This window comes from Caretta caretta, chromosome 18, assembly GCF_965140235.1.
Source record: "Caretta caretta isolate rCarCar2 chromosome 18, rCarCar1.hap1, whole genome shotgun sequence".
Classification (NCBI taxonomy): Eukaryota; Metazoa; Chordata; order Testudines; family Cheloniidae; genus Caretta; species Caretta caretta.
This window is the reverse complement of record NC_134223.1, coordinates 6,603,544-6,629,143: the sequence shown is the minus strand read 5'-3', so window position 1 is coordinate 6,629,143 and position 25,600 is coordinate 6,603,544. Positions and strand designations below refer to the sequence as shown.

At 56.5% G+C, this 25,600-nt stretch overlaps 1 protein-coding gene across 9 annotated transcripts in view; it reads right to left on the bottom strand.

Moving 5' to 3' along the window:
* Nucleotides 1–24,479, bottom strand: part of CROCC (ciliary rootlet coiled-coil, rootletin) — a 62,331-nt gene extending 37,852 nt beyond the window's left edge. For 2 of the 9 annotated variants that reach the window (XR_007353261.2, XM_075121126.1), the window contains exons 1-12: nucleotides 22,002–22,296; nucleotides 18,852–18,993; nucleotides 17,590–17,741; nucleotides 9,326–9,376; nucleotides 8,557–8,607; nucleotides 7,471–7,554; nucleotides 5,717–5,902; nucleotides 4,329–4,412; nucleotides 3,633–3,730; nucleotides 2,521–2,686; nucleotides 1,776–1,882; nucleotides 1,037–1,264 (exon numbers count right to left, since the gene is read on the bottom strand). Coding sequence is in view for 8 of the 9 variants with exons in the window: in XM_075121126.1 (XP_074977227.1) it covers nucleotides 1,037–1,264; nucleotides 1,776–1,882; nucleotides 2,521–2,686; nucleotides 3,633–3,730; nucleotides 4,329–4,412; nucleotides 5,717–5,902; nucleotides 7,471–7,554; nucleotides 8,557–8,607; nucleotides 9,326–9,376; nucleotides 17,590–17,741; nucleotides 18,852–18,993; nucleotides 22,002–22,058 (1,406 nt within the window). In the remaining variant the exon portion in view is untranslated. Of the gene's footprint in view, nucleotides 1–1,036; nucleotides 1,265–1,775; nucleotides 1,883–2,520; nucleotides 2,687–3,632; nucleotides 3,731–4,328; nucleotides 4,413–5,716; nucleotides 5,903–7,470; nucleotides 7,555–8,556; nucleotides 8,608–9,285; nucleotides 9,377–17,589; nucleotides 17,742–18,851; nucleotides 18,994–22,001; nucleotides 22,299–24,434 lie in introns of those variants that run through there. The other 7 variants (XM_075121127.1, XM_048824800.2, XM_048824796.2 and 4 more) reach the window with 7 other exon arrangements.
* Nucleotides 24,480–25,600: the final 1,121 nt, after the last annotated feature.

Genomic DNA, 25,600 nt, shown 5'->3' with positions numbered 1-25,600 from the left:
AAGCATTTGGAGATCCCTGGACCCCCAGCCGTCCTAGAGAGAGGTCTACCACTCCACGTTTGGTCCAGGGACCGAGATGCTTCATGCCGACAGTGCCCTGGGAAAACCCCCACCCCAGTATCTCAGCCCTGGCTGGAGCACATGGCAGCTTCCTCTCCTCTCCATGTCCCAGTAACATCCTCCAAGTACACCATGTCCCCTCCCCCAGCCCTTTCCCCACAGCGCTGAGCTTGCCCAGCTGATGTCTAGTAAGAGGCGGGGGGAGACCAGGCCACACCCCATGTCCTGGGCCTGGCACCTGTGGACCCAAAGGAATGGCTCTGCGGGGAGCCCCTGATCGGCTGGAACCAGGAACCATGTTACTCTCCAGCAGTGATGCTCAGACTGCGGCTCCGGAGCCACGAGCAGCTCGTTAATGTGTCTCCTGAGGCTCTTTGCTGCACACAATATTAAACACCACGGGATGTAATTATTGATCTAAGTTATTAACCAATCAGGAGGCTTTTCCGGTGTTATTAACCAATTGTAGTTGATAAAATAACAACACTGGGTCAGAATAACCAAGAATATATAAATAGTAAATGAAACACTGAACCCCCACGGCTGGGGCTCTTTTGGGTAATGCCAATTGCTAATTTGGCTCCTGGAGAATCCGAGGCCAACACCGCTACCCAGGCCCGCATGAGATTTGAACAGGCAACCTCCTCGTTCTGAGACCACCGCGCTAACCCCCTGAGCTAGAGAGCCAGGCCCCAGGCCTCTTGAACCACTGAGGTCTGAGTATCGCCGCTCTGCAGGGCCGGTGGGAAGTTAAGGCTCCAGGATGGTCATAACATGGGACAGACGGGTCCACCTCTGCCCTTCCTTCTCCCGTGAGCAGGATATGCTCAGCCCACTAGCCCCATCCACCAAGCCAAGGATCTCCAAGGAGGGGCAGCGCTCCCTGATTCCCCGTGGATGCACGGTGCATCTCCCAGACCGGCGAGCTCCAAGCTTCAGGGCCTGGGACACTGGCCCTGATCGGGGGCATCCGTACCTGGTGCCGAGCTCCGCTTTCTCCATGTCACACCTGACCTGCAGCTGGATCATGTCGCGCACCTTGTCCTTCAGCTGCTCCTCCAGCTGGGCCAGCAGCAGGGCCTGCTTCTCCAGGGCCACGCTGGCGCTGCTCTCCGACAGGCGCAAGTTGCTGCTCAGGTTCAGACAGGCGGCGTGGATGGTGCGGCCGGACCGGGACAGCTCGTTGCTCAGCTCCGACAGGTCCCTGCACCCGAGTCCCAAAGAGAGGGCCGTTTCCGGGGGCCCGGGCACCCCGAGGAGCCCACGCTGCGGGATCTACAGAACCCCATGCCCCATAACCTGCAGGGCATCTCCCTCCGAGGGGGCCTGGCTGGGATCTAAACCCACATGAGCCCGAGCGTTCAGAACCGACACGGCCTCCCCTGCCTGCAGAACTTACAGAACCGCCCCTGCCAGGGAGAAGGTCATTAAAGGCCCCCAGGCAGGACACGCAGAGAAGCGGAAATCAGGCCTGGCAGCCAAACATGGCTCCCAGAATGGGCTAACGGGTTTGTCTGGGGGGTGCGGGGGAGATCGGGAGGGCTGTTCTGCACTCAGGTTGTTCTCACAGGGATCCTGGAGGAGGCACTGTAAGCCACGGGGTTCTGGGCCGCTCAGGTAGCTTTCCCAAGCCCAGCTCCTTGTGCTTTTCAAAGAAAAAGAGCCCAGCAACCGCCCGCCCCACGCACACACCCTGCCCCCACACTCCTCCTGACCTCTCGGTCATGGTCTTCATCTCACTGAAGTGGCGCCGGAAGCCCACCACCTGTCTCCAGAGGGTCAGCAGCCGGCTGTGCTCATTGCTGAAGTAGGTGTTGAATGACTGGGAAGGGAGAGAAGAGGAGAAGCAGTGACAGCCAGATCCCCCTCCCCAGGCACCCCCCCCACGCTGCCACGCCCCCGTTCAGAGCGACGCGCTAACAGGAACGGCCAGCGCACCCCGGGGGAAGCATAGGGCACAGCAAGGCACTCGCTGCCTGGCTGGATACAGAGCACCTGGCCCTGACTGTCCATAACGCCCCACAAGTGAGTGAGCCCTGCTCCATGGGGCGCCCTGCATTGCTCTCGGTATCCCGAAGGCACAGTCACCGCTGACCTCAGTGGCAGCTCCAGGCAGGACTCTTAGCAAGAGCTAAGTTTATACAGAGTTTTTGATGCTGCAGGACCCCTTCCCCCACACAAAGGGCTTGAACCAGCTATGCACAGACAGCCCCACTGAAATGCAGCCACCTCTGGGGCAACGCAGTGACCGTTGGCACAGAAAGGCCCGGAGCAGAGAGACTTGGCTCCCACTGATGGTAAAGGGAAGTTGCAGGGGAGGGGACAAATCACCTCTCCAGGGACTGGTAGCATGCGTGCGGATCCGTCTCTGCCCAGCAGGACGGTGCACACACGTTGGGCATGCACAAGGGAGAATGACACATGCCAACCAAGGCCGCAATGAATCTCTCTGGCCCTAACCTCCTCCTCTCGCCTCCACTCCACCTCCCGCTGCTCCAGCTCGTTGCGTGCTTTGGTCCAGTCGGTCGTCAGCTTCCGGATGTCCTCGCTGAGGGCCTGGTTGGCGGCGTTGGCCTGGTCCAGCTGCTCCCGCAGCATGGCATTGACCTGGGCCAGGCTGGCGCTCCTGGAGACAGGGACACAGCGAGAGCAAGGGCTGAGAAGGAAATGAGGGGCCCGTGCAGAGCCGGCAAGGGACTGACTCTGGCATGGGGCAAAGGGCCCAACATGGAGGATGGGCCCTGACATCGCAGCTCTGAGACACCGAACAACACAGATCCAAACACTTCATTCAGAATAAGACAATCACTGCCCAATTCAAGCGCCTTCCAGCCGAGCGCCTCATGACCCTTTCCAGGCATTAACTGAGCCCATTGTCAATAAGGGAGCTACAGGGATCAGTTCACCCACCACTGCCAGGCAGCCACCTCTGAGGCACAGCGTGGCAGCTGCACACAACAAGAAGCAAGAAAAGAGCCTGTCCAATTGAATTTGAAGAGGAGATTTGGGGAAACCCAATGTAATAACCTGCGAGGGAATTTGGCCGTGAGGCTGGAGTTAACACCCTGACTCAGCTAAAGCACCAGGGGACCAATAGTGAGCAAAAGTGCTCAGGACAGTTTCACACCGCAAAGTACACGTCACTTCCAGTCGCGCAGCACCCCTAGGCCTGTGCTAGGGATTAGTACTGCAGTACTCCTGGGGTGGGGCGGGTAAAACCCGGCAACACCACTGCCTACAGTAACCAGGCATCCTTGGAGGTCACCTGTCCAAATATGAACCCAGCCGGACCCTGCTTAGCTGGAGAATCACAACCCCCGGTGGCTCAGCTGCAGGGAAATGCTGGGCCTACGTGCAGGCGATACCAGGAGCACGGACTCCAATGGTAGATTCCTGGCATAGCCCAGACTCCAAGGAAGCTGCTCTCCCAGCCCAGCATGAAGCCCAGCCAGGCAGCAGGTGCAATAGAGGCCCCGAAGAATGGGGCTCCAAGGATGCAGCAGCCCAGACCCACCTGAGCCCCAGGTGGAGCCCCGTGGACAGGACCCCTCCAACCACCTCCCCCGACACACCTTTGCTGCTCCTCCTCCAGCCGGATGAGCGCGTTCTCCAGGTCATTGCTGTGCTCTTCATCCTGGCGCAGGCGCGAGTCCGTCATGTCCAGCCGGCTCTGGGGGAGGGCATGGGCAGCAGCTGGTTAGCAGGGGGCTAGGGGCTCTGGATAACCAGGCCGTCCCTTTCGGCCATGGGATGGAGAAGAGCAGCGTGGGGCAAGCGCCCCACAAACACCACCCCAGGCCTGCCTGGACCCACCGCCACGAGTCGGTCAGGCCTTGGTCTGGCAGCCGAGGCTGGGACAAGGGGGCCAGTTAGAGCAGCTGCGGAGCTGGCTGGTGCAGCCTGGGCTCCCATCTACCTGAGCAGGAACTGGCCGGGGGGGACAGGCTCATTCCAGCAGGTCCAATCAAGCAGGAACACAAGAGGGCCGCCTGCCGTGACCGAGTCCCTGAGCCAGCCGGCCCCCGGCACGTGGGCAGAAAACAACGGCGGGTGTAACCCACCCCCACGCCGCCTGGAGCCATCCCCGCTAGTCACAGACTTGGCTCAGAGCTGGGCCTTTCCGCTCAGACAGACGCTGCTCTTACTGTTCGATCAAGAAGTCGCTGGTTCAATCCCACTGACAGGGACCCAGCCAGGGACATCGTTTCACTAGTGGGCGTGGGGTCCTTCGGGCTTTTCGCTGGCACTGGGAGGAGGGCGACACTCACCGTGAGTCTCTGCTGCTCCAGCTCAGTTGATTTCTCCAGCAGCTGCTGTTCCACCTCCCCACACTTCTTCTTGTACTGGAGAACCTGCAGGAACGCAGCAGCTCAGAGCCCGCCCCCAGCCTGGCTCCGCGGATGCTCGGCAGGACAAGGAAAACACAGCCACAGAGCTGGCCGGCCCCCCACCCTCCCTGCCACAACCACAGTGCCCTGCAAGGCCACTCACTCCTGAAATCCTAACCATCATCAGCCGACCCCCATGGCAGGCCCCTTCCACCCCACCTAAGTCACTAGTTCGGTAGGTTCAGCTACCTAGAATTAAGCACCAAGGCATTATGCACAGTCCCTCCAAGTGAGGGGAGGGGGACAGACTGGTCTCCACACCCCATAAGCTGAGAATCTTCAGCTATCTCCAGCAGGGCCCTAGCTCTCCCACAGCTAACCCCTTCCCCCTCCCGCAATGCCCCACCACCCTCCAGCTGACAGAGAGCCCTCGGCGATGGAGCAGCTCTTTGAGGAGAGACTAGTCCATGACTCCAGGGAGGACTGAGTCACCTCGAGGCCGCTGCACTGAGCCCCCGGCCATTTTGGGGGCCGGGGGCACCTTTCCTTCCAGCCCAGGCCCTGCCCACTCTGCATGGACATTACAGATCCCGGAGCACTTTGCCAGTTTTGCTCAGACATCCTTAGCCAAAATATTCTGTACAGTGCAGGGTGCTGGGTTGGCTGCCACTCCACACTCCCCCCCAGAGGTGGCTGCACATGGGTGCCGTATATACACAGCTAAATCCGCAGCCTCCAAACCCCAGCTATGCAGATCCCAGAGTGTCCAAACCGCGATGATCAGAACGACTGAAACAAGCCAGAGCTGAGTGGGCAGACGAGCTTGGAGAAAGCAGATGGGGCCTTCTCTGCAGCAGCCTCAGGGTTCCTTGCTTGGGTCAGGCAGCTTCTTCCTTTCCTTCAAGCCACTCTAAGAAGTCACTGCAACGCTACATCCCCTCGCCGCTCGTCTCAGAGCCCGTGCCGCCCTGGGCACACCTACACGGCCATCAGGAGGGGTGAGGGCAGCCTGGGTAGACGTGCCCAAGCTGGCTTGGACCCCACTAGATCAGTGGCTCTCAACCTATTTACCACTGTCGGTGGCATATGCAGCTCTCTGTGGGTTCGGTCGACATACTCCCTGCATGGCCCTGAGGCTGTCACAGGGGGCCGCAGCCGTGCGCTGGCTGGCGGGCGGAGAACCAGTGCGCGAGATCGCTGCTAGCTCAGGTAGCCAGGCTAGTCCCAGGGAGAGCAAAGCCAGCTCCGGTGGCCAGCTGCAGCCGCACCTCCCGCAGACAGACCCCCCCCCCGAGCAGACCCCGGCCCGTCCAGCGCCGGACACCCACCTTTGCCTGCAGCTTCTGGACGAGCTGCGCCTGACGCTGCTGGCCCTCCTGGTAGGCCTGGAGCTTGCGTTTGTAGGCGGCCTGCTCCTCCTCCAGGTGGCGCCGCAGCTCGACGTTCTGCTGGGCCAGGCTCTTGTTCTCCAGCGACTCCCGCTCCCCGGTCTCCAGCCGCAGGGCCTGCTCCAGCTGGGCCCGGAGAGATGGGGGACAGGGTCACTGCAGACGCGCCTGCCAACCGGCCTCCTGCGTACTCGATCTGGCCCCTTGAGCCACCCCTTTCCCCTGTCCCATTTCGGAGGATTAGCCCCCAGCAGAATCCAGGGCTTCCCCTGGGAGCCACAGTGCCCAGCTTCTTTGAATTCATGCTCTGTAGAAACCTGCTACCAGGACAGGGTTAAAGGGACATTCTTAGTACTTTTTACATGGCAATAGCACCTATGGGCCTGTCACGGATCAGCACCCCCTTGTGCCAGGCGCTGCACAAACCCAGACCACACACGCAGCCCCTGCCCTGAAGAGCTTGCAGTCGAAGTAAATATCCAGCAGCGGAGGCAGAGAAAGACAGAGCTACAAAAAACTAATATGAACAGAAAGGGTCATCACTATGTTTCAGGTTTCAGAGTAACAGCCGTGTTAGTCTGTATTCGCAAAAAGAAAAGGAGTACTTGTGGCACCTTAGAGACTAACCAATTTATTTGAGCATGAGCTTTCGTGAGTAGCTCACGAAAGCTCATGCTCAAATAAATTGGTTAGTCTCTAAGGTGCCACAAGTACTCCTTTTCTTTTCACTATGTTTCAGTGAGAACATGCTACGTTTGCACAGAAAGGCCTCTGGACCCTTCCTTTTCGGTGGCCTCCGCAGATCCTCCTGCTGCTGAAGGAGCAGAGCGTTACTGAGCTGTTCACACCCGGGAAGGAATCTCGCCCTCAACAGCCTTCAAGCTAGAGCAGAAGGCCTGGAAAGTGAAACTGACCAGTCTAGCCTCACCTTCCCCAGCTATGGGCAAAAGATCAAAGCAGCCACTCAACAGCGGACAGTGCTCTTAGGACCAGAGTATTTATCTTGGCAGCTCCCCTCCGCCATGGGCCAGAGCTTTGGGGTTCCCACTGGGGTCAGGTATAAATATTATTTCTCTGCAGCAGAGGCCTCTCTGAGTCACATCACATTCTGATGGCACCGTTGGTGCCAGCCTCCCTGGTCGGGGTTGGTTTCTTTGCACCGAACCCAGCTGAACCTCACGCCACCCTGCCCCCTCCTTTGATTAGCCACCCTGACTGTCGGGTCTCCACCACTTCCAGCCTCCCACATGCCTGCAAAGCAGTCCCCTCCATGCTGCTAGGTATTCACCTTTTGCCGGAGTCAGAGATACCAGTGGCTTTTCATCTGTAGATGCTACTGTAACAGAGAACCCAGCCAAGATCAGAGTCCCATCATGCTAAGCACTGATCACACGTTCAGTACAGTCTCTGCCCTCTTGAGCCTCAATACATCAGACAGAAATGGTGGGAGGGGAAACAGAGGCACAGAGAGGCAAAATGATTTGCCCAAAGGTGTCACAGACAGATCAGCATCAGTGGCAGAACCCAGGTCTCCTGACACCCAGACAAATGCCTTATCCACTAGGCCACACAGCCTCTCTAAATCCTTGATTTCCATTCATCTTATCTAAGAGAAGAGACTCAATGTATTACAGACCGGGTCCACTTCTGCTCCACTGCGGCCAACAGAACAGAGGCCATCCCGAGCTCCTTACCATTTGGTTCCTCCTCCTCAGCTCCATCTCTTCCAAGCGGTTGGTGCCCAACCCCCGACAACTCCAGCTGATGGCTTGCTCCAGCTTCCACAGCAAAAAACATTGCGAGATCAGTGCTTGGAACCACTCCACATACACAGCATAGCGCCCGGGTGACACAGGGGCTGCATGCTGCTAACCGTGCATGCTCTTCCCTGACTGTCAACAGAAAGAGAGCCCCGCGGCATGCAAAGCAAACCTTCCCATGCGTCAGAACACAGCAACGCAAACCATGCACCGAACCCCTGCCTGGGTGAGAAAAACGTCACTGCACGGTGCTCCCCAGAGTTCTGAGAGCAAAGACAGCAACTCTGCGTAGACAGACATCTGCATGCAAAGTTAAGATCCCAAGGGACTTGGCGATGAAATGTTTTGCTTGCAAAGACGACTGCAAAAAAGATCACATATACATAGCTAGCCTCCTGGGCTACCAAAGCCTGAAAGAATATACAGCAACCATACTGCTTAGCTGGGGGGGTGGCCCTGCAGGGGCAGCCGTTGTAAAGGCTAGGAAAGGGGTCTGGAATCTGTAGCAAGTGGCTGCAGACTGCTGGGTTGCTAGCCTCAGAATACATAATAGCGAGACCCCTTCCAAGAGCCATGGGGGACACAGGGCAATTCACATCAGGGCAACATCACATCTTGCATGATATGGGCAGGCAGACTCCTGATCGAATATCATCTGCGTTATCACATGACCCCAGAGTCAGAAACCAGGCTGGAGTGAACAGGACTCCACCTGTCTGCACTGGGCTGGGAGGGAAGGTTACCCAGCTAGAGGAGAGAGGACACACCTATAACACCAGTTCCCACTGCTGGGCACAGACCCTTGGGGAGCTGCATAAGCACAAGATGACGTGGGCCTGGCCGACCGAGGGGAAACGTAACTCCTGGGGACTTTATGCCACATTAACAAGCATTAAAAATACCTGGCACATATTCTAACAAGGGCAGAAAAAATAGATCATCTACTGGGGGGGGGGGGGGAAGATTTGTTAATTTATTTGCTGACCAAGATAAAAGTCTCTCCTGTACATGCACACAGACCTCAGTAAGGGAGCTCCCACCCAGGAGCCATCCAACCTCCAATGGGGATTCCTAGTATAAAGCAACGGTGACAGGACACATAAGCCACAGAGCTTTCCCTGGGAATGTTACACACAAGCACATGCTAGGTCGGGGTTTGGTTCCTTCCATGAACGTAAAAACGGGGCCAGGCTGATCTGACAAGGCAGAGGGAGCTGGGAACCCTAACGTGTGATTTATGAGCTACCATGCTCGAGGCTCAGCTGTGTCTCACGAGGGACACAAGGGCCCGGGAGATGGGGGCGAGGGGTCTACCTCCTGTCCAGTCAGTCAGAAGACGGACCATCTATGAGCAGCATCTGTAGGAACTCAGGGCCTGATCCACGCGGAAATCAATGGAAGCCTTTCCACCGAGTTCAGCAGGGTTTGGATCAGGCCCATCCCAGGGCCTGAGTGGGTGTTAACTTGGCACAAGTTATCCCGTAGAACTTTGTGGGTTACGGGTTTGGCTCCTGGTCCGTCATGGGGAGGAGAATCCTGCAGGGACCTTTGCAGGGATGTTGAGTGGGACATTCAGCCAGGAGGGGGCTGGTCCAAGCCCCTCATCAGCTATTCTAATCAGAGACAGGTTCGGCAGCATGGTGAGCCATGTACCCAACTAGCTGGGGCAGTGGGGAGGTCTTGAGTATTTTGAGGCACCCAGGGTCACAGGGCTGTACTCGCTACCCATGTGCTGTACGGGGTTCATGCCTTTCCAGTCAGCAACAGCCTTCCGCTGCAGGATACCCACGTCAGCATTGGTCACCGGGTCCGTCCCCTTCAGGCGCAAACTCTCCTCTAGCTGTGGCGGGGAAGCAGGTGGAGAGACAGAAAACAGACAGCATGAGCACAGACACCCGGGAGGAACCAGCCCCGCCCCGAGCACAGACACCAGCCCCGTGCCCACAACTGGACACAAAGCAGGGAGGGGAAGCACCAGATCTCCCCAGGAACGGTACAGCTGAGCTGCAGGGAGAAGGAGCGATGGAAAACTCAAAGAAAGAGGGGGGGAGAAGGAAGAGATGGGGGGGCGGCCTTAAGAAAAGCGGGGGAAGGAGTTTGACTTATTTGCTTGCGCAGCAGAATTTAATCATCCCCAGCCCATCCCCTGCAGCCCTGGGTGAGCCAAGCGCAGAGAGCTGCCATCTCCACCAGCGCATCAGGCCAGACGCAAAGAGCTCGTCCATTGGCTTTTCGTCACCCGGGGAATCCAGCTGGATTTGTTTTTAAATGGGCCGCCGACTCATTTGGTGCATTTTTAGGGTTCATTTAAGTCAGGTACCAACAGCTGATTCGCCAGGGCCAGCACAAGCTTCGCACATGCAGCTCTGCCAGGGCGTTTCCGTCCTGATCTGCAAGACACCAGTCCTGGGATCCCCCCCGTACAGCTTTGGCAAGATGCTTCAGTCGTCACCTGCACCATCTTCTGATGATATTTCCAGTCCTACCCTTTCCACACACAGCTCAGCCGGTGCCCCGCCACCCTGCTCTGATGCCCCCCCCCCCCACTATCCCAGCCCTGGATTCCCCCCCAACACCGCTCAGCCAGTGCTCCGCAACCCTCCTCTGATGTCCCCCCCCCCCCGCTATCCCAGCCCTGGATTCCCCCCCAACACCGCTCAGCCGGTGCCCCGCAACCCTGCTCTGATGTCCCCCCCCGCTATCCCAGCCCTGGATTCCCCCCAACACCGCTCAGCCGGTGCCCTGCAACCCTGCTCTGATGCCCCCCCCCCCCGCTAAACCAGCCCTGGGATCCCCCCAACACAGCTCAGCCAGTGCCTTGCAACCCTGCTCTGATGCCCCCCCAGCATCCCAGCCCTGGGATCCCCCCCACCTCACCCCCCAGCCCCTACTGAATTCTTGGGGCTTCTAGAGCGAAAACAGCCAATTGTGGCGGCCAAACCGCCCACTAGGGTTAAGGTGTCAACTCAGCCAGCACAAAGAGGGCTCCCAAAATCATTCCTCCGGGGCTGGAAGCAAGTTTCAAGCCAGAGACCCGGCGGCGAAAAGCCAAAGCTTATTGCAACCCCAGATCAGCAAGCCAGCAGCTGCCTTGGGGGGGGGGGGGGGCGGACGGACGACTGTGCACAGAACAAAATCCTCCCCGGAGAGCCCACCCCACTGCCCAGCAACCAGCTCCCACCACCTGCTCAGCCGGGTCCCACTACCCACTCTGCCTTCCCCAGCAAATGCCAGCCGGACAGGCCTATAGCCAGTGGGGGCCAGCCTGTCCCACAGAGAGAGGAATGGATTGGCTCTCCTGGCCAGCACACTCCAGTCCTGTCCCCCAGGCTGACCCAATGGGTCACCATAAGGTAGGGGGCCCAGGGATCTGGACCCTTGGTGTATCCAGCTACTGTAGGGGGCTCTTCCAGGCCAGAAGGAAGAGCAGGGAGATCACAGACCCTCTCTAGCCTGGAGGGCATCAAGGCAGAGCAGGGCCCCCTCTGCCGGGCTCTAGGAAGGGAGGGAAATGCACAGGTTGAAGAACCTCCCAAATTCTCTCTTTTCTACTCCCGTTTTCAAAGGAAGAGCTCCCTCACTGCCCCTGCCCCCATAGGGCACAGCCTGGCACAGCTCTGCTCCCTAGGGCAAGGCATGTAAGAAGCCAGCCTGTGTGCCACAATCCCTGGGAGGGGCTCTGCAAGTCAGTTCTTGCACCCAGTGATGGTCAGCCATGGCTGGCAATGGCATACAGCTCCCCAGGCAATAACCTCCCTGCCCCCCACCCCCAGGTTCCTTCCTGGCATCCCTCTGCAAGGGGACACGGCAGCCCCCACTCCCTCCCCAGCACCCCCCGCCCCAGGCATCCACCGGCGAGCCCAGCTCAGCCCAGGCTGTAGCCACTTGCCCGCTCCACTCGCTTCTTCACGTAAAGCCCAGGGGGGTCCTCGGGGGGCACGGAGGGGGCCGGATCCTCAGGCTCCATCCTGCAGGCAGCGTCGCCAGACATATGCGTGCCCAGATCCTGGCACAGCCCTCCCTCTCCCTGCTCCAGCGAGGCACAAAGCCCCGGCGCCTTCGAGACACAGGCTAAGAAATCCAGCTGCTGGCGGGGCCCAGTTTGTGCATTGTCTCCCCTAAGCCGCCTGGAGACGCATTCACATTCAAATGGGCAGCTCGGAAACGAGACACAGAGCGACTGTAATCCGTGGCCTGGCCACCGCTCCAGCCTGCCTGCACAGGCCCAGAGGGGGTCGCGTGACCAACCCGGTGCCAGGGGGGTCTGCGGAGCAGCCAGTTCATGCTCAGCTGGAGACTGCTGGCCAGGTGTCTGCACCAGACATGGACAGACAGACGCTAGCCCCCGTCCTCGGCATGTCGGCAGACCCGCCAGGCAGCCAGAGAGCGCCGTGCAGAACTCCCCCAAGCAGCGTCACTACGGAGATTCAGAGGAGTTCAGTTTCGTTTGGTATTGGAGAGCTCCAGTGATATTCCCCCCCGGTTCTCCATCCTCGAGGGTCTTGATCCAGGACACTGCCCCTCCCCACCCCGCCCCCAAACTAATCAGTGCCAGCCTGGGGGGGTGGTTCATGAGCAGGGTGCTCCCCCTCCACACTCACCGTGCCCCAGGGCATGTTGCCTCTGCAGGAGGGCTCAGGACACAAGGAACATGTCAAGGCTCATCACTCCCTGACATGCTCATCAGCTGTGCCTCGGTTTCCCCATCTGTAAAGTGAGCACGACAACATGCACCCACCCCATACGGCGCTTTCGTGAATGACGTGCTTCGAGGTGCTTGATGTGTAGAGAAGGGGGAAGGGCTCTTACGTCTACTCCAGGCAGAGGTGTTTCAAACCAAGAGACGCTGGCTCATTTCCCCAGCGACGGCGCTCGGGGGGCAGCTTGCTAACGCAGCAGAGAAGGGGCAACATCTCAACAGCCGGTGGCACCGCTCTTCCCATGTCCACTTCTGGACCCTTACAGCACACGGCCCCAAGAGACAATGGTAACTGGCACTTCAGAAACTCTACAGGCTTGAGAGACAGGCCGCTCAATACCCGGTGAAGGGGCCGCAGGGCCAATCCGAGCCTCCCCACAGAGAAAAGGGCCTATTAGCGGCTGTGCCTGTCTGGAAGTTTAACGCCCTGACTTCACCTTCTTTAAAAGACAGACTTGTTTCTATGCTTAGAAAATGCAACGGATTTTAGCCATGCAGCAGCCCCAGGAGATCAGGTCCGCTTCTTCTCCAGTCAGATCGGGTGAATCAAGCAGAGCTGGGTTCTATTCCCAGATCTCCCAGTGACCGGCTGGGTGACCTAGGGGTTGTCCCTTCCCCTCTCTGGGCCTCAGTTTCCCCATCAGTACAATGGGGTTAATATTATCGGTCCATATTTGCAAGGCATGTTAGGAGCACAGTACAAGAGCTAATATTAGAACTGATTCATATTTTTGTTTCTAATCTGTCCCTCTTCTCCTAGTCACACGCACTCTCTCTTACATCGAGCCACATACGAGCCTGAAACATACAGATTTGCTGGGTGTCCCATTTGCTCGGCTCCCTCTGCACCTGTTTGCTTACAGACGTCTTACCTGTTGCTGAAAATCCAGTTAAGCCATTATTTTGAACAGGGGCAGGAATCATGGGGAAAAGAAGAAAAAAATAAATTATCAGGCAAGCGAACAGATGAGCCAGATCACCTTGGGTCCTCCGGCTACAAAACGGGAGCTAAAAGGAAAATCATTTTTTCTCTTAAAAAAAAAATTAAATTGTGTAATAAAATAAAAACCCAACAACAATACGTAATGCTTATTGGGCAGTCTGCCATCCCTACATCTCAAAGCACTTTACAAAGAAGAGTCAATATCTTTGTGCCTGTTTTACAGCTGGGGAAACTGAGGCTGCAGGTCAGTAGCACAGTGGGGAATTACCACCAGGACTTCCGACTCCCAGTGTGGTGCCCCATCCCCTGGATTTTGTTGCTGCATTTGCGACGGCGGTTACATGCATCAAAACCACCTCTGTGGCCCCAGAGAAGCCAAGCAAGGTCCCCGAGACCAAGAAGCCAGAGTTACCAAGCCTCAGACATGTAGCCTTCATTTTCGGGTGCCTCCCATTCACATGGGGGGAAAAAGATTCCCAACTGCAGGGGCCAACCTGCTCCCAAAGAGATTTCCATCAGTGGCACCAAGATCTGGTCCGCTGGTATTTCGAAGCTATTCTCAATTGTTTTCAAGTCTCTCCAGTGTTTATATCGTCCCAGCTTGGTGGAGCCTGGAATAAACTCAAGGGGTGACCCCGCCCCACCTCTCTGCTCATCTCATTATTAGTATTATTAAGTATTCTGTAAAAGGGGCCTTTTCCAAAGGCTCAGGCCCTGGAATGAATAAAGTTTACCATCTCCCCTAGCAACTGCTGCCTTAGCAACCAGGGATTCCTTCCATTCTTCTGCCCCGTTGCCACGGACACCAGGAATGTCGCTAGCCCAAAATGCTCCCTCCAAAGAAGATGAGAAACCCTGAGGGGGCTCGCACCGCCCTGCCACAGCCCCTGCTCCCCCAGTTTCTGGGCTACAAGTGCGGAGATGCCGCCAGCCCCCATAATTTGGGGGTCTGGAATATAACGGTGCCAGGTTAGGCTGCACAATTCCCAACTGGCGTGCTGCCCCGGCCCTGCGGCACTCCGCTCTACCAGTCAGTGCCCCCTCGCCACTCTGCCCTTGGCCCCGGGGCTGACAGCAGGGGCCAGTTGGTGCCAGCTGTACCGGTGATTTCACAACGGGGACACTAATCCACCAGGAAATGGACAGAGACCCATCACAGTCCGCAACTGCTGTAACACGGGCCACGGCAGCAGCACCAGCTGGGAGCACCTGCCAGTCACCACCAACCAGGACGACACTTGAAATAGTGACTGAGAAAGGCAACATGTTCCTCCAGGGATGGGCTGGGCTAGCAAAGAGGAAGGTTGCCTCGCAGATCAGGCACAGGACTGGGACTCAGGAGACCTGCATTCTGTTCCCGGCTCAGCCACCGGCCTGCTGGGTAATCTTGGGCAAGTCACGTCCCCCCTCCGTGCCTCAGTTTCCCCACCTGCACAAAGGGGATAATGATCCTGACTTCATGGTTTGAGATCTACTGATGACAAGCACTATCCCAGAGCTGTGGTTTATTAATTATTATTATTTCCATTTAGCATGCTAAATATAGACATGTAGCCTCAGCGGCACGAGGGGCTAGCTGCCCCAAGTACATACCGATGGCCGCAGACAGGATCATTCTTGAGGCGGTGAGCCTAAGTCCCCTTCCCCACTCCAAACTTTCTCCCTTCTCCCACTGCCCCACACTTGGGAACAGCCTAATACCACCCCTGTCCACTCCTTCAAACAACTCCCAACCTTCGGCTCCCGCAACCGCCCCTGGGTTGGGGTCTATACTGTGACCTACTCATGCAAACTCCTCTGCACCGCATGTTATTAGCTGGGTGCAGTTCAGCTGCCATACAGCACTACAGATGCTATCTACACACCCAAGAACACATGCAACCACCACCCACCACCCTCCCACCCCTGGGGTCCAGAGCCCACCAAGGGGCTCTGACCTAAGTGCTTTTCACGGAGATTTGTTACTGCACTTGGAGAAATCCCTGCACAAAACCTCCATTCAAGCAGCCCGACGGGTGGGAGTTGGGAGTGGGAGGGTCCCTCTGGCCCAACTTCCCCCGCGGGGCCTTCGCTGCAGCCGGAGTCGCACAAAGGACGCGACTCCGAGCCTCCGTTATAACTGCTGGTTTCAAATCAGATGCTCGGTGTCACTGGAAGGGCCTTTTCTGTGGTTTAACCACCGCAGCCCACCTGGCTGTGTCGGGCGCAGGTCAGTATCCCATCCCCAAGGTGAATGCCAAGGACACCGACGGCTGCTATCCCAATCATTAACCACCAGGCTGTTTATTTCCTCTGGGACAAGCCCCAGCAAGCCCCGGTCACATTCCCTGCAAGAACATGCCCAGACAGGCCCGTGATCCCGGCGTGGACAAGAACACACACAACTTCCCTCGGGATCAGCCAACCTGCGTATCCCACCAGGTCACTGCCCCAGACGGGCCGCTGTGCACAGGGCCCCCCGGCAGGGAAACACATTGCATTGTGCGCTGCCAGTTTTGGTTGGACATGTTCCTGGAGGTTTCATCACATGACATAATTCTTTCATTAAAGATTAATCTCTAATGCCTGGAGACTCCAGGGCAATCCTGGAGGGGTGGCAACTCTACACGCATTCCGGGCTAAAGCCCAGGAGAGACGTGTCACCGCTCAGCCCCCGCAAGCATGTTCCCACCTTGGCACATCAATGCAAGAGAGCTGGGACTTTCCGCCCAGCAGGAGGTCGAGATCAGCCAGGCATGCAACTGCACGGGCCCCCCTAGCGAGGCAGGAGCAGCCAAGGCCGCTGCAACAATGTACAATGGTAGAGAAGCAACAACCAGGAGCCCTCTCTCCCCCCAGCACTTACTGGCCAGGGCTGAGTTGAAATGCTGCACAGACACTCTACAAGCTGGAAACTCAGCTGCTGTATGCCCTGCGATCCAACTATCAGAACATGCTTCCCAGCCCTGCTGCAGTTCTTAATGTGGTGGCAAAGGAGCATCATTGCCTGAGGACAGCAGTTCCCTGGTTCCTAACCAGCTCTCAGCTGGTTTCAATGTGTTTATGAAGGGGAAGAGTTGGGTTTAACACCAAGCGAGCTGTTCTGAGCACATCGGCTGGGGAAGAGTCTCGAAGCGATGCAGGTCCCCACACCAGGTCGCCAACCCCAAGAGACCAGAGCCAAACCAAATTGAACCTGGAAGATTTGCTTCCAAGCCAGAACACACAGGGCCCCATCCCCAGTGTATGGGCCTCCTCCACACATACCCTCCCAGCACAGAGGAGGAGGCTCCAAGCAGACCCCTGGAGGTGGGAAGGGCGGATGTTTCTTCAGACTCAGCTGCCCTGCTGCATCTCACTAAGGCCTGATGACTAGAGCTGGGCAATTAACTGATCGTTCAGTTCACTGCAAGTAATGCCAAAAAATGGGGGGATTTGAGTTATTTCGAGTCACCTGAAAAAACAAGATTTTTCTAAATTTTCAGCCAATCGAAAAGTTGGGAAAAAACGATTGTGGGTCGATCAAAGAAACATGGCAGCTCAACGTTGAGCATTAAGGGGGGATATGATAGAGGTCTATAAAATCACGACTGGTGTGGAGAAAGTAGATAAGGAAGTGTTATTTATCTTTCTCATAACACAAGAACTAGGGGTCACAAAATGAAATTACTAGGCAGCAGGTTTAAAACAAACAAAAGGAAGTATTTCTTCACACGACTCACAGGCAACCTGTGGAACTCCTTGCCAGAGGATGTTGTGAAGGCCAAGACTATAACAGGGTTCAAAAAAAGAACTAGATAAGTTCCTGGAGGATAGGTCCATTAATGGCTATTAGCCAGGATGAGCAGGGATGGTGTCCCTAGCCTCTGTTTGCCCCAAGCTGGGAATGAGAGACAAGGGATGGATCCCTTGATGATGACCTGTTCTGTTCATTCTCTCTGGGGCACCTGGCATTGGCCACTGTCAGCAGACAGGATACTGGGCTAGATGGACCGTTGGTCTGACTCAGTATGGCCGTTCTTATGTTCTTATTTTCCCTTTAATGTTTTTGTCATAAAATTCAAGGGCATTTCAAAGTGAAAAGTTGAAATGTTTTGTTTGGAAAACGTCAAAAGGAAATGTTCTGACATTTTTAGAATTTTTTTCAGTGTGTTCCTCCCCCGCCCACACTTCAAAACACTTTGGTGAAATCGACTGGAATCGGCGGAATGTTTCAGTCAACCTCACTCGTAACTCTTTTGGGGGGCAAAAAATGTTCTGAATGAAAAGTTTTGCCCAGCTCCAGTGACAACTTCCCCTCCCCACGCATTACAAAGCCCCATTTCTGGCACAAAGGACTTCTCCCTGAGCACACAGCACCTGCCTGAACACAGACCTGGGGGGCGGGGGAGGATCCACTCCCATCCGGACAGGCATGGCTTCCCACACCTACCCTCTCGCTGATGGCGTTGTATTTGATGGCCAACTCATCGCGCTCGGCCCGGCTCTGCGCCAGCAGGTCCTCAACACGGGACAGCTCCTGCTGCAGGATGCGGTTCTCCTCCTGGAGGGAGAGCAGCGACGACATCTCCCCAGGGCAGGCTGCTGTGGGGAGAAGAGCGAGAACCGTAGCAGAGCAGGGCAGGATGGGCATCAGCGCCCAGCTGGGGGGCCCACCCCAGAGCCACAGGGAGGCAGCTGCCTGGAGAAGAAGCTGGCCCTGTGGTTCTCCTAGCAGGGGTTCAGATCGCCCCGGTTTAAGGTCTTGGTAACAGGCATGACATCAACAATACGAGTGACGTGGCCGCATGGGTGATCACGCACGTTCCATGTGACGCACTCATCGGTGCCACAGAGTGAGGTGGGGCTAGTCCAGCCCTGTCCCCTTCCTGCCGAGCCCAGGGCAGCGTTGCAGCAGGGAGTTCCAAGGAGCCCTCAAACACAAGACTCCCAAGGCAGTGGCCAGTGGCAGCACGAGATGTAGAGGTCTTTGTGGTAAGACAGAGGCAGGACTGAATACAGAGGAGATACTTTACAGAGGCTGATGGATAGAGGCAGGGTCCAAGAGGTGGAGAAGAAAGTGGGGTCGGGGGCACTGGGGGGCGGATATCAACTGAGGTACAAGGCAGCCGTAGCTCCTAGCCCCTCCCTGGGCTGCATCGCTTTGCTGCCTAAATCAGCGACCACCTTTGGCAGTGGGCCACCAGGCTGGGCGCTCCACCAGCGCACAATCCCGGGCATTGAAAGGGTTAATCTGGCTGTCATGGGTGGCCCAGCTCTCCCCTGGCTTGGTGGGCCCCACAGCAAGGGAGGTTTTGTGCGGGAGGCCACAAAGCACCAGTTTTGCCCAGGCGACATTCACCTCTGCATGGGGGACGGGGGATTTAGCAAAGCAGCTGCCCTGCTTGGATCCAGAGGGATCACTGCAGGCTCAGGTCTAGTCTCTGCAAAGGCGGCTATATTCTACACCATCCAGGCTTGGTCCTGAGGCTCCTGGCAAGCTACCAGTGCAGCCATCAGGTGGGCACAGCCCGGCAAGGGCCAGGAGCCGAGAACCCACCGAGAAGCTGCTCCTTGGTGGCTGTGGTTTAGTGTGGCCGGGCAGAACCCACGTGCTGCCGCAGCACGAGGCTCAGCCCAGTAGGCTACGGCGGTGAGCGGGTTAGCCTGATGGACCCGGAGAGCGGCAGGGGGGCAGGACTGCCACAACCCTACCTGGGCTCTCCTGCTCCGACAGGTTCTCGGCGACGATCTCTCGGATCCGGGCGAGGAGGCGGGTGGGTGGCGCGTCCTCAGAGCTGCTCCGAATGGTAAAACTCTTCCCCTCCCCTGAGGTCAGCACGCTGCTCTCCAGCTTCTGTTGGGAGTGAACACAGCAGGCTGAGCGCGGGAGCCAGGCTAGTTCCCCCTACAGACAGGGCCTACCCCAGGAGACCTCCATAGCCCATACGGCCTCCTCCTGGCCCTTCGTGGCCCTGTGCACCTTGGCAAATCCCTTGAACTCACCCTGAACCTTCCTGGGACTGCAACTCTTGCTCCCCAGATGGTCATACTGGAAGGCAGCCTTGCGCTGCTCAGACACCAGTCAGTCAATCAAGACACAATGCCCGGCCGTCCACCCCTCCTAATCAGCTGTGCCTGGGATACAGGTGACTCACTGTGGAGAGGCCAAAGACAGGAGCGTGGGATGCTCAAGACTCCGTCTAGCTGGATTGGACCGAGGTCCACAGAAACGTCACAGGCAAAGCCAGCATGGAACCAGGGGATTAGCATCCACCCTGCTGACCTGGGTTCAAATCCTGCAAGTCTGGCGGGTTTCACCCTATCCCATATCCAGCCCTGCTGCAAACTCACTGCATGCACCTGCTCAGGAGAGGGCCAAGCCTGCAAGTGGCCCAGGACGGAGGAGTGGGGCAGAGATGAGGGAGGAGCAGCAAGAACAGCGGTGGGCATGGGGGAGTTTACACAGCCCCCGGCTACTCTACACGTCCTTTGCTTTGCTAAGAACAAAATTCACCCCAAACAGGAGAGGAAAGAAATGTCAGCAGGAGCTGGGAAAAGGAAATATTGGGGGGAGGGAGAGATTTAGCAGCCCCTAACCCGCAGATGCTAGTGTAAGAGATCAGTGCCCCAGCACCCCCACGATGGGACTCAGCCAGGGACAAATAAATAAACCGAATCCACTGGACTTTATGACATCCCACAAAAATCCCTGGCAACACCCAGGCTGCCGGCTACTGCGGGTTCCATTTTTCATCCTCATTTGCTTAAACGTGGCAGCATTTTTCCGAGGGAGGATGAGAGCACCTCTGGGGTCCTGGTCACATCCTGCCTGTCCTGGGTTCAGATCACGCGGGAGAAAGTCCACATCAGGCTCCTGGGTCATTTCCCCTTCACTTGTCACCAGCAAGGCCGATGGATGGTTGTTTCAGATGCAACAGGACCAACCCCACCCTTCCCCGAGGGAGATTCACGGGGCCAGGCCAGACCTGATAGTCACTGGGGTCAGGCTGAGAATGAGAGGACAAGAGGATTTTTACTGTCAGCCCCAATCAAGGGGGCGACAGATCCTAGCCTCCAGCTCCTGGCCCTGGGGAGAACAATCCTCACATCCCATCGCTCGCTCTCTAGTGCTGGGCTGACAACCCAGGAGGCTGAAGTCCTCAAGTAGGGCCTGATCTAAAGCCCGCAGAGGTTGATGGTGGGTCCTTCGCAGGCAGGGCAAGCTCCCACCGGGACACCATCCATTCAATCTTCGGCCTCACCACAGAGGCAAAGGGGGCTGGAGGTGAGAAAGGTTTTCGTGGGGCGTGGAAATCTGAGCACTAGGGACCTGGTCAGAGACCAACCCACTCGCTTTACACAGGCCACTGAACAGTCACCAGGATGGAAGCAACTTCCATCGCTCCTGGCAGTTCAGAACCCAAACCGAGAGCTTGGAAGCAAAAGGCTCCCGGTTCCATTACCAAGCCCCAGCCCCTCCACTTACCCCATGAGGAGCCTGGATTTGGACCCAAGCTACTCGGGGTGCAGCTCAGAGCTGTGACACCCCCAGAACCCAGGAATGGGCAAAGCACTTTGCAAACACTTTTGAGGTGCAAACTCCCCAAGAATCCCTTACAAACACGATCCTAATCTCTCCCTGCCCCACCACACCCGTCCCCGCCAGGGCAATACGGACAGGCATCCTTTACCCGTTGGCTCATCTCACACCTGAGAGCTCTACGGTATCTTCCAGAGAGACTCTCCCCCTGGCCTGGAATGGCTTGGACTTGGAGTCGGACCCAGCCCTGCCTCCAAACCTGGTTCCTTGGCAGCTTTCATTGCAGGGGATAAAAATAGTGCCCTAATACATTGTGGTGACCTGCACAGGGGGTAGAAAAGTTGGGCTCATGCCCTTTTCTGCTTCTTTCCCATTCTACGATAGATAGACAGATAGATAGAGGCCTCTAAAGGGGCCCTCCCCGGCTGTTTTTGTAACAGACGTCGGAGTTCTTGTCCACCCCGTTCCCACTGGAGGACTCTGCAGCCAGCAGGAGAACTTTGAGGATGATGCGATTACAAGCTTGAAACCGGAGCAACGGATGTTTTTTTAAAAAAACACTCATATAACTCCAATGCCTGGCACATGCTTGGAAGACAAACACTCCAGGATGGATTGAAATACACCACCGCTCCTTTAATAGCTGGCTCATACATCTCCCACCCTGAGTCTCTAGCTGTCCAAGCAACAAGTGGGAAGGCAAGATATAATATTCCAGATATTGTATGGTTAAAAAAAGGGAGGGGGGGAGAAAACAACCTTTCAAACTTCACCTATACATCCTAAAAGCTGCATCAGCTTGGCAGGTCACCCTTAAAGCAACCAGCATTTTCAAGGAGGCCCTTCAGGACTGGCACATACACTGTTGCTACCCAAACAGTCAAGTATCTGGAATATACCAGGGCCCTGATTCACCTCTCGTTGGCCCCAGTATAAATCGGGTTTCAGAGTAACAGCTGTGTTAGTATAAATCGGGAGCAGCCCACTGCAAGCAGTGTGAAACCGGTGTGAAACCCGAATCAGGCACTGGGTCCCCCAGCAATTCTCACTGGCACTGGGAGGTGTAAAACAGCTAAATAGCCACAGCAGGGAGAGCCGGAGCCCTGGGCAGAGAGGGGGAGTCGGCGCCTCACTTACAGGCTCCGCTTGCAAGACGAGGAACCGCGTTAATCCAGGACAGCCCTGGGGTCCTGCAGGCCGAGTTTCTGATCCGGAGTGAGACCAGAACCGGGCGCTCCCCCCTCCCCGCTAGTCACTGCCCCGGATCCTTTCAGCTCCGCGTCTGGACCAGTCCCTCGTAAAAGCGAAACCATCCCACCAACCTGGATCACCGCCTCCAGCTTCAGCTCGGCGTCCGCTGCGCGCTCGGGGGCGCTCATGGGGAGGGGGGGTCCCCCCGAGAGATCCGCGAGCCCCCCACCAGCCGGCCCAGCCCCTCTCCCCGGCTGCTAGCGGCTCAGGAGCGTCCCATCGCCGGCGGCCACCCGCGGGCTCTGCCCCGGGGACAGCGGCTGCTCTGCGCCCACGGCGCCACAACCGGGAATTGGGGCTTAGGATTAAGTCCCGCTCCCGCATGTGACCCACGGGCAGGGAGCCCCCCGGGCGGAGGGCAGGCGGCCTGGGAATCCCGCCCCTTCCTGCAGCTCTCGCTCCTGGACGTCCTCCCCCGGCTCGGGGTCCTAACGCTCCCCGGCCGCCTGCCGGCAGACAGCGGCGAGGCGAGGCCCGGGCCGCGCACACCGGGGCGGGCTCACTGAGCCGGCCGGCGCCCGGGGCCGGGACGTAACCCGGCCCACAGCTTTGGGCCGGCTGTCGCCACCGCAGGAGCCCCGAGCGCTGGGGGAGAGAGCGGGGAAGTGGAGTCGACGTTTACTGGTGCCCCCCAAGAACTTTGGGGAGACGAGGATAAAAGGGTGATAAAACGTGCTAATCGACACGTTTTAAAGCTGAGTGTGCATAGGGTGAAGGATTATACTGAGGCCAAGAATTCAAGATTCAAACAGGGAGTGGACATTTCTATCCAGATGGAGAATCTGCAGTTGCTATTACTGACAAGGAAAACTTTGGAAGGGATATTCAGCCTCGTGCTTCAGGGCTTAAGGCAATCTCTAACTATTAAAGAGCAGGATAAGACCCCGTGTGGAGGGCAGTTTACCCCACATCTGCCCCCTGAAGTGGGGGGTCTTGAACAGTGGCGGATTAGCCACTGGGCCAACGGGGCCCATGCCCAGGGGCCCCAGACAACTGGGGGGGGGGCGTAAAAATGGGATCCCAACCCACTCTGCACACCCACCAGGGAGCCGGGTCAGGGCACAGGGGCTTGCCCCACTCCGCCCGCCCGGCACGCCTGCCGGGGTGTGGGGGAAGCCCATCCCCGTTTCCCCAGCAGGAGCATGGGGGAGGGGGCAGGGAGACTGCAAGTGGAAGGGGTGGAAAGGGGCCCCCACTTGCTCTGGCCCAGGGCCCCACAAAACTGTAATCTGCCTCTGGTCTTGAACCTTCTTCTGAGGCATCTGATGCTGTCCACTATCAGAGGCAGGATACGGGGACAGACAGACTGATCCAGTCCAGCACCTGCTATCCCTCAGCATCCCGGAATCTCACAGACAGCTTGGGCCTGAAAGCACCTTCCTTTCAGTAGCTAGCAGGAAACACAGATTCAAATGATCAGACTCTTACTAGTCAAAGGCTGATGTGACAGATTAAGCCCCCAAGAAGGGTCCAGAAGAGAAATCACCCTGCTAGAAAACCCAGCACCTCTCCCAGGCCTGAGAATTTTGCTGTAAATCACACTATGCTTTAAAAAGTACAGTACTCTCAAATGTGTTCATTAACTCCTCCCCTTTCTGTGCCCCCTGCCACTAAGGGGTCGGGAGAATCAGACGAATACTTTGCCCTTCTCTGGAGCCTTTTGCCCAGGAAACGCCCAAGGCGCTTTACAGATGGTAATAAAGCCGCACAGCACCCCTGGCAGGTGGACTGTATTAGACCCATTTTACAAATAGGGAAACCGAGGCACAGAAAAACAAACGTGAATCGCCCTAGGTCACCCTGCAAAGTTGGTGGGAGAAGCTGGAAATGGAACTCAGTGAGTCCATCTCCCTGTCTCCTGTTCTACCCACTAAGCAACACTGTCTTGAATAAAGGCAGCTTCAACCTAGCAACCTGGTCTCCTGAGAAGCCAGAGGGATGGGCAGCAGGATTTACAACAACCGAAGCAACTGGCCCAAAAAGGCCATTATCCTGACCCAATCAGGTTAGACTGCGTCCTCTTGCCTACCGAGGCACAGTGCATCTAAGGGTATGTCTACACTGCACCGGGCAGTGTAACTGCAGCTCAGACAGGCATGCCAGCGCTAATCCTGCTCGCACAACGGAGAATAGCAGGGGAGACGCAGCGGCACGGACCCGCTGTACCTGGGGCTCCCGCTGGGCTTGCCCAGGCCGAGCTGAAGCCCGGGCCACCACATCTTCACTGATTTCTTTAGCCGTATTCCTAATGGGCATGCCTCCCCGAGCTGCACTCCCACCTCCGACTGCAGGGTAGACGTACCCAAAGACACAGGATTCACACGGTCTTTCTGGGCTCGCAGCTGGGACCCCGACTTTACACTTCTCAGCTGTCTCTGGCACAAGCATTTTTAGAAGAATTTCCCACTGCTGCACTAGTGCTGGGGAAACTCTGCTGGTGCTAGCGATCGTGCAAACCCCAGCAGGGGCCTGTCACTGGTGTCACCACCACTGCCTCAGCTCACCTGCCCTCCGGTGGACGAGGCTCCAAGGGGACATCTCTGGTGTCACCAGCATCATCCTCCGCAGGCAAAGCAGGGCGCACTAGGACCCAAGAGTAGCCTGGCTTTGGAGGGGGGGAAGGGGGGGATCAAGCCAATGGGGGAGAGGGATGGTGCTTCACCCAACCCCTAAGCAACCATCACTATGACAACTTCAAACCTCCATTCCTGTGGTGATACAAATGTGGGCAAACTCCAATGCTGAAGAATCCCGCCTTTTCAGACCTTGATCGGGCTAAAGCAGAAGAGAGGCCCTTTGATTTCAGTTTTTACTTTGCTAAACTTTCCTGGTAACTTATCAGTATTTATTAGTAGGGGGGAGGGATAGCTCAGTGGTTTGAGCACTGGCCTGCTAAACCCAGGGTTGTGAGTTCAATCCTTGAGGGGGCCATTTTAGGGATCTGGGGCAAAAATTGGGGTTTGGCCCTGCTTTGAGCAGGGGGTTGGAGTAGATGACCTCCTATGATTCTATTACAAAAATTAAACAGCGGGTGAAAATCAGTGCAAAAAATTAACAATTTTCAGGATAAAGATCAGATTTACTATCAGGAGAGGGGAGGACAGTAAAAAAGCAACTAATAGAAAAAAGTAAAAGTATTGAAAGTCAAAGCAGTTTAATATTGTGGTTTACTTCACAAATTGGACATGAACCGTATTTACACACATGCACACCCATGCGTGCATCTTCCACTACATTGCCTTATTTTAACAGACAGCCTCGTTTCTAACACTTTGACTGACTTCTTATTAACATAAACGCTCCCACCTAATGGAGTGATTAGATTTCCTTACCATAGTCAGTATTTTCATGTACCCAAGTGGTCCCAAATTTGGCTGTAAATCAGTAAAAATGGAACAACCGCTTTTGTGAAACCTGGAAATGTTTCCGTAAAAAAAGAGTAACTGAAAATGAAAGGCCCTAAGTAGAAGCAAAGGTTGGAAGAGCCCAGTGTTCCCCACCAGGCCATCTGTAGAGAGGTTAGGTTGGTAAGAATCCTTCCCAAACATAAAAGTATTTTCATCTTAAAATCAGCCTGTAAACTAAGAGAATCTCATACAAATAAACTGAGAATGAATGAGGTAGAAATTAACAGCTGCAGCTAAGCCCAGAAATCCTGCTGTCTCTGCTT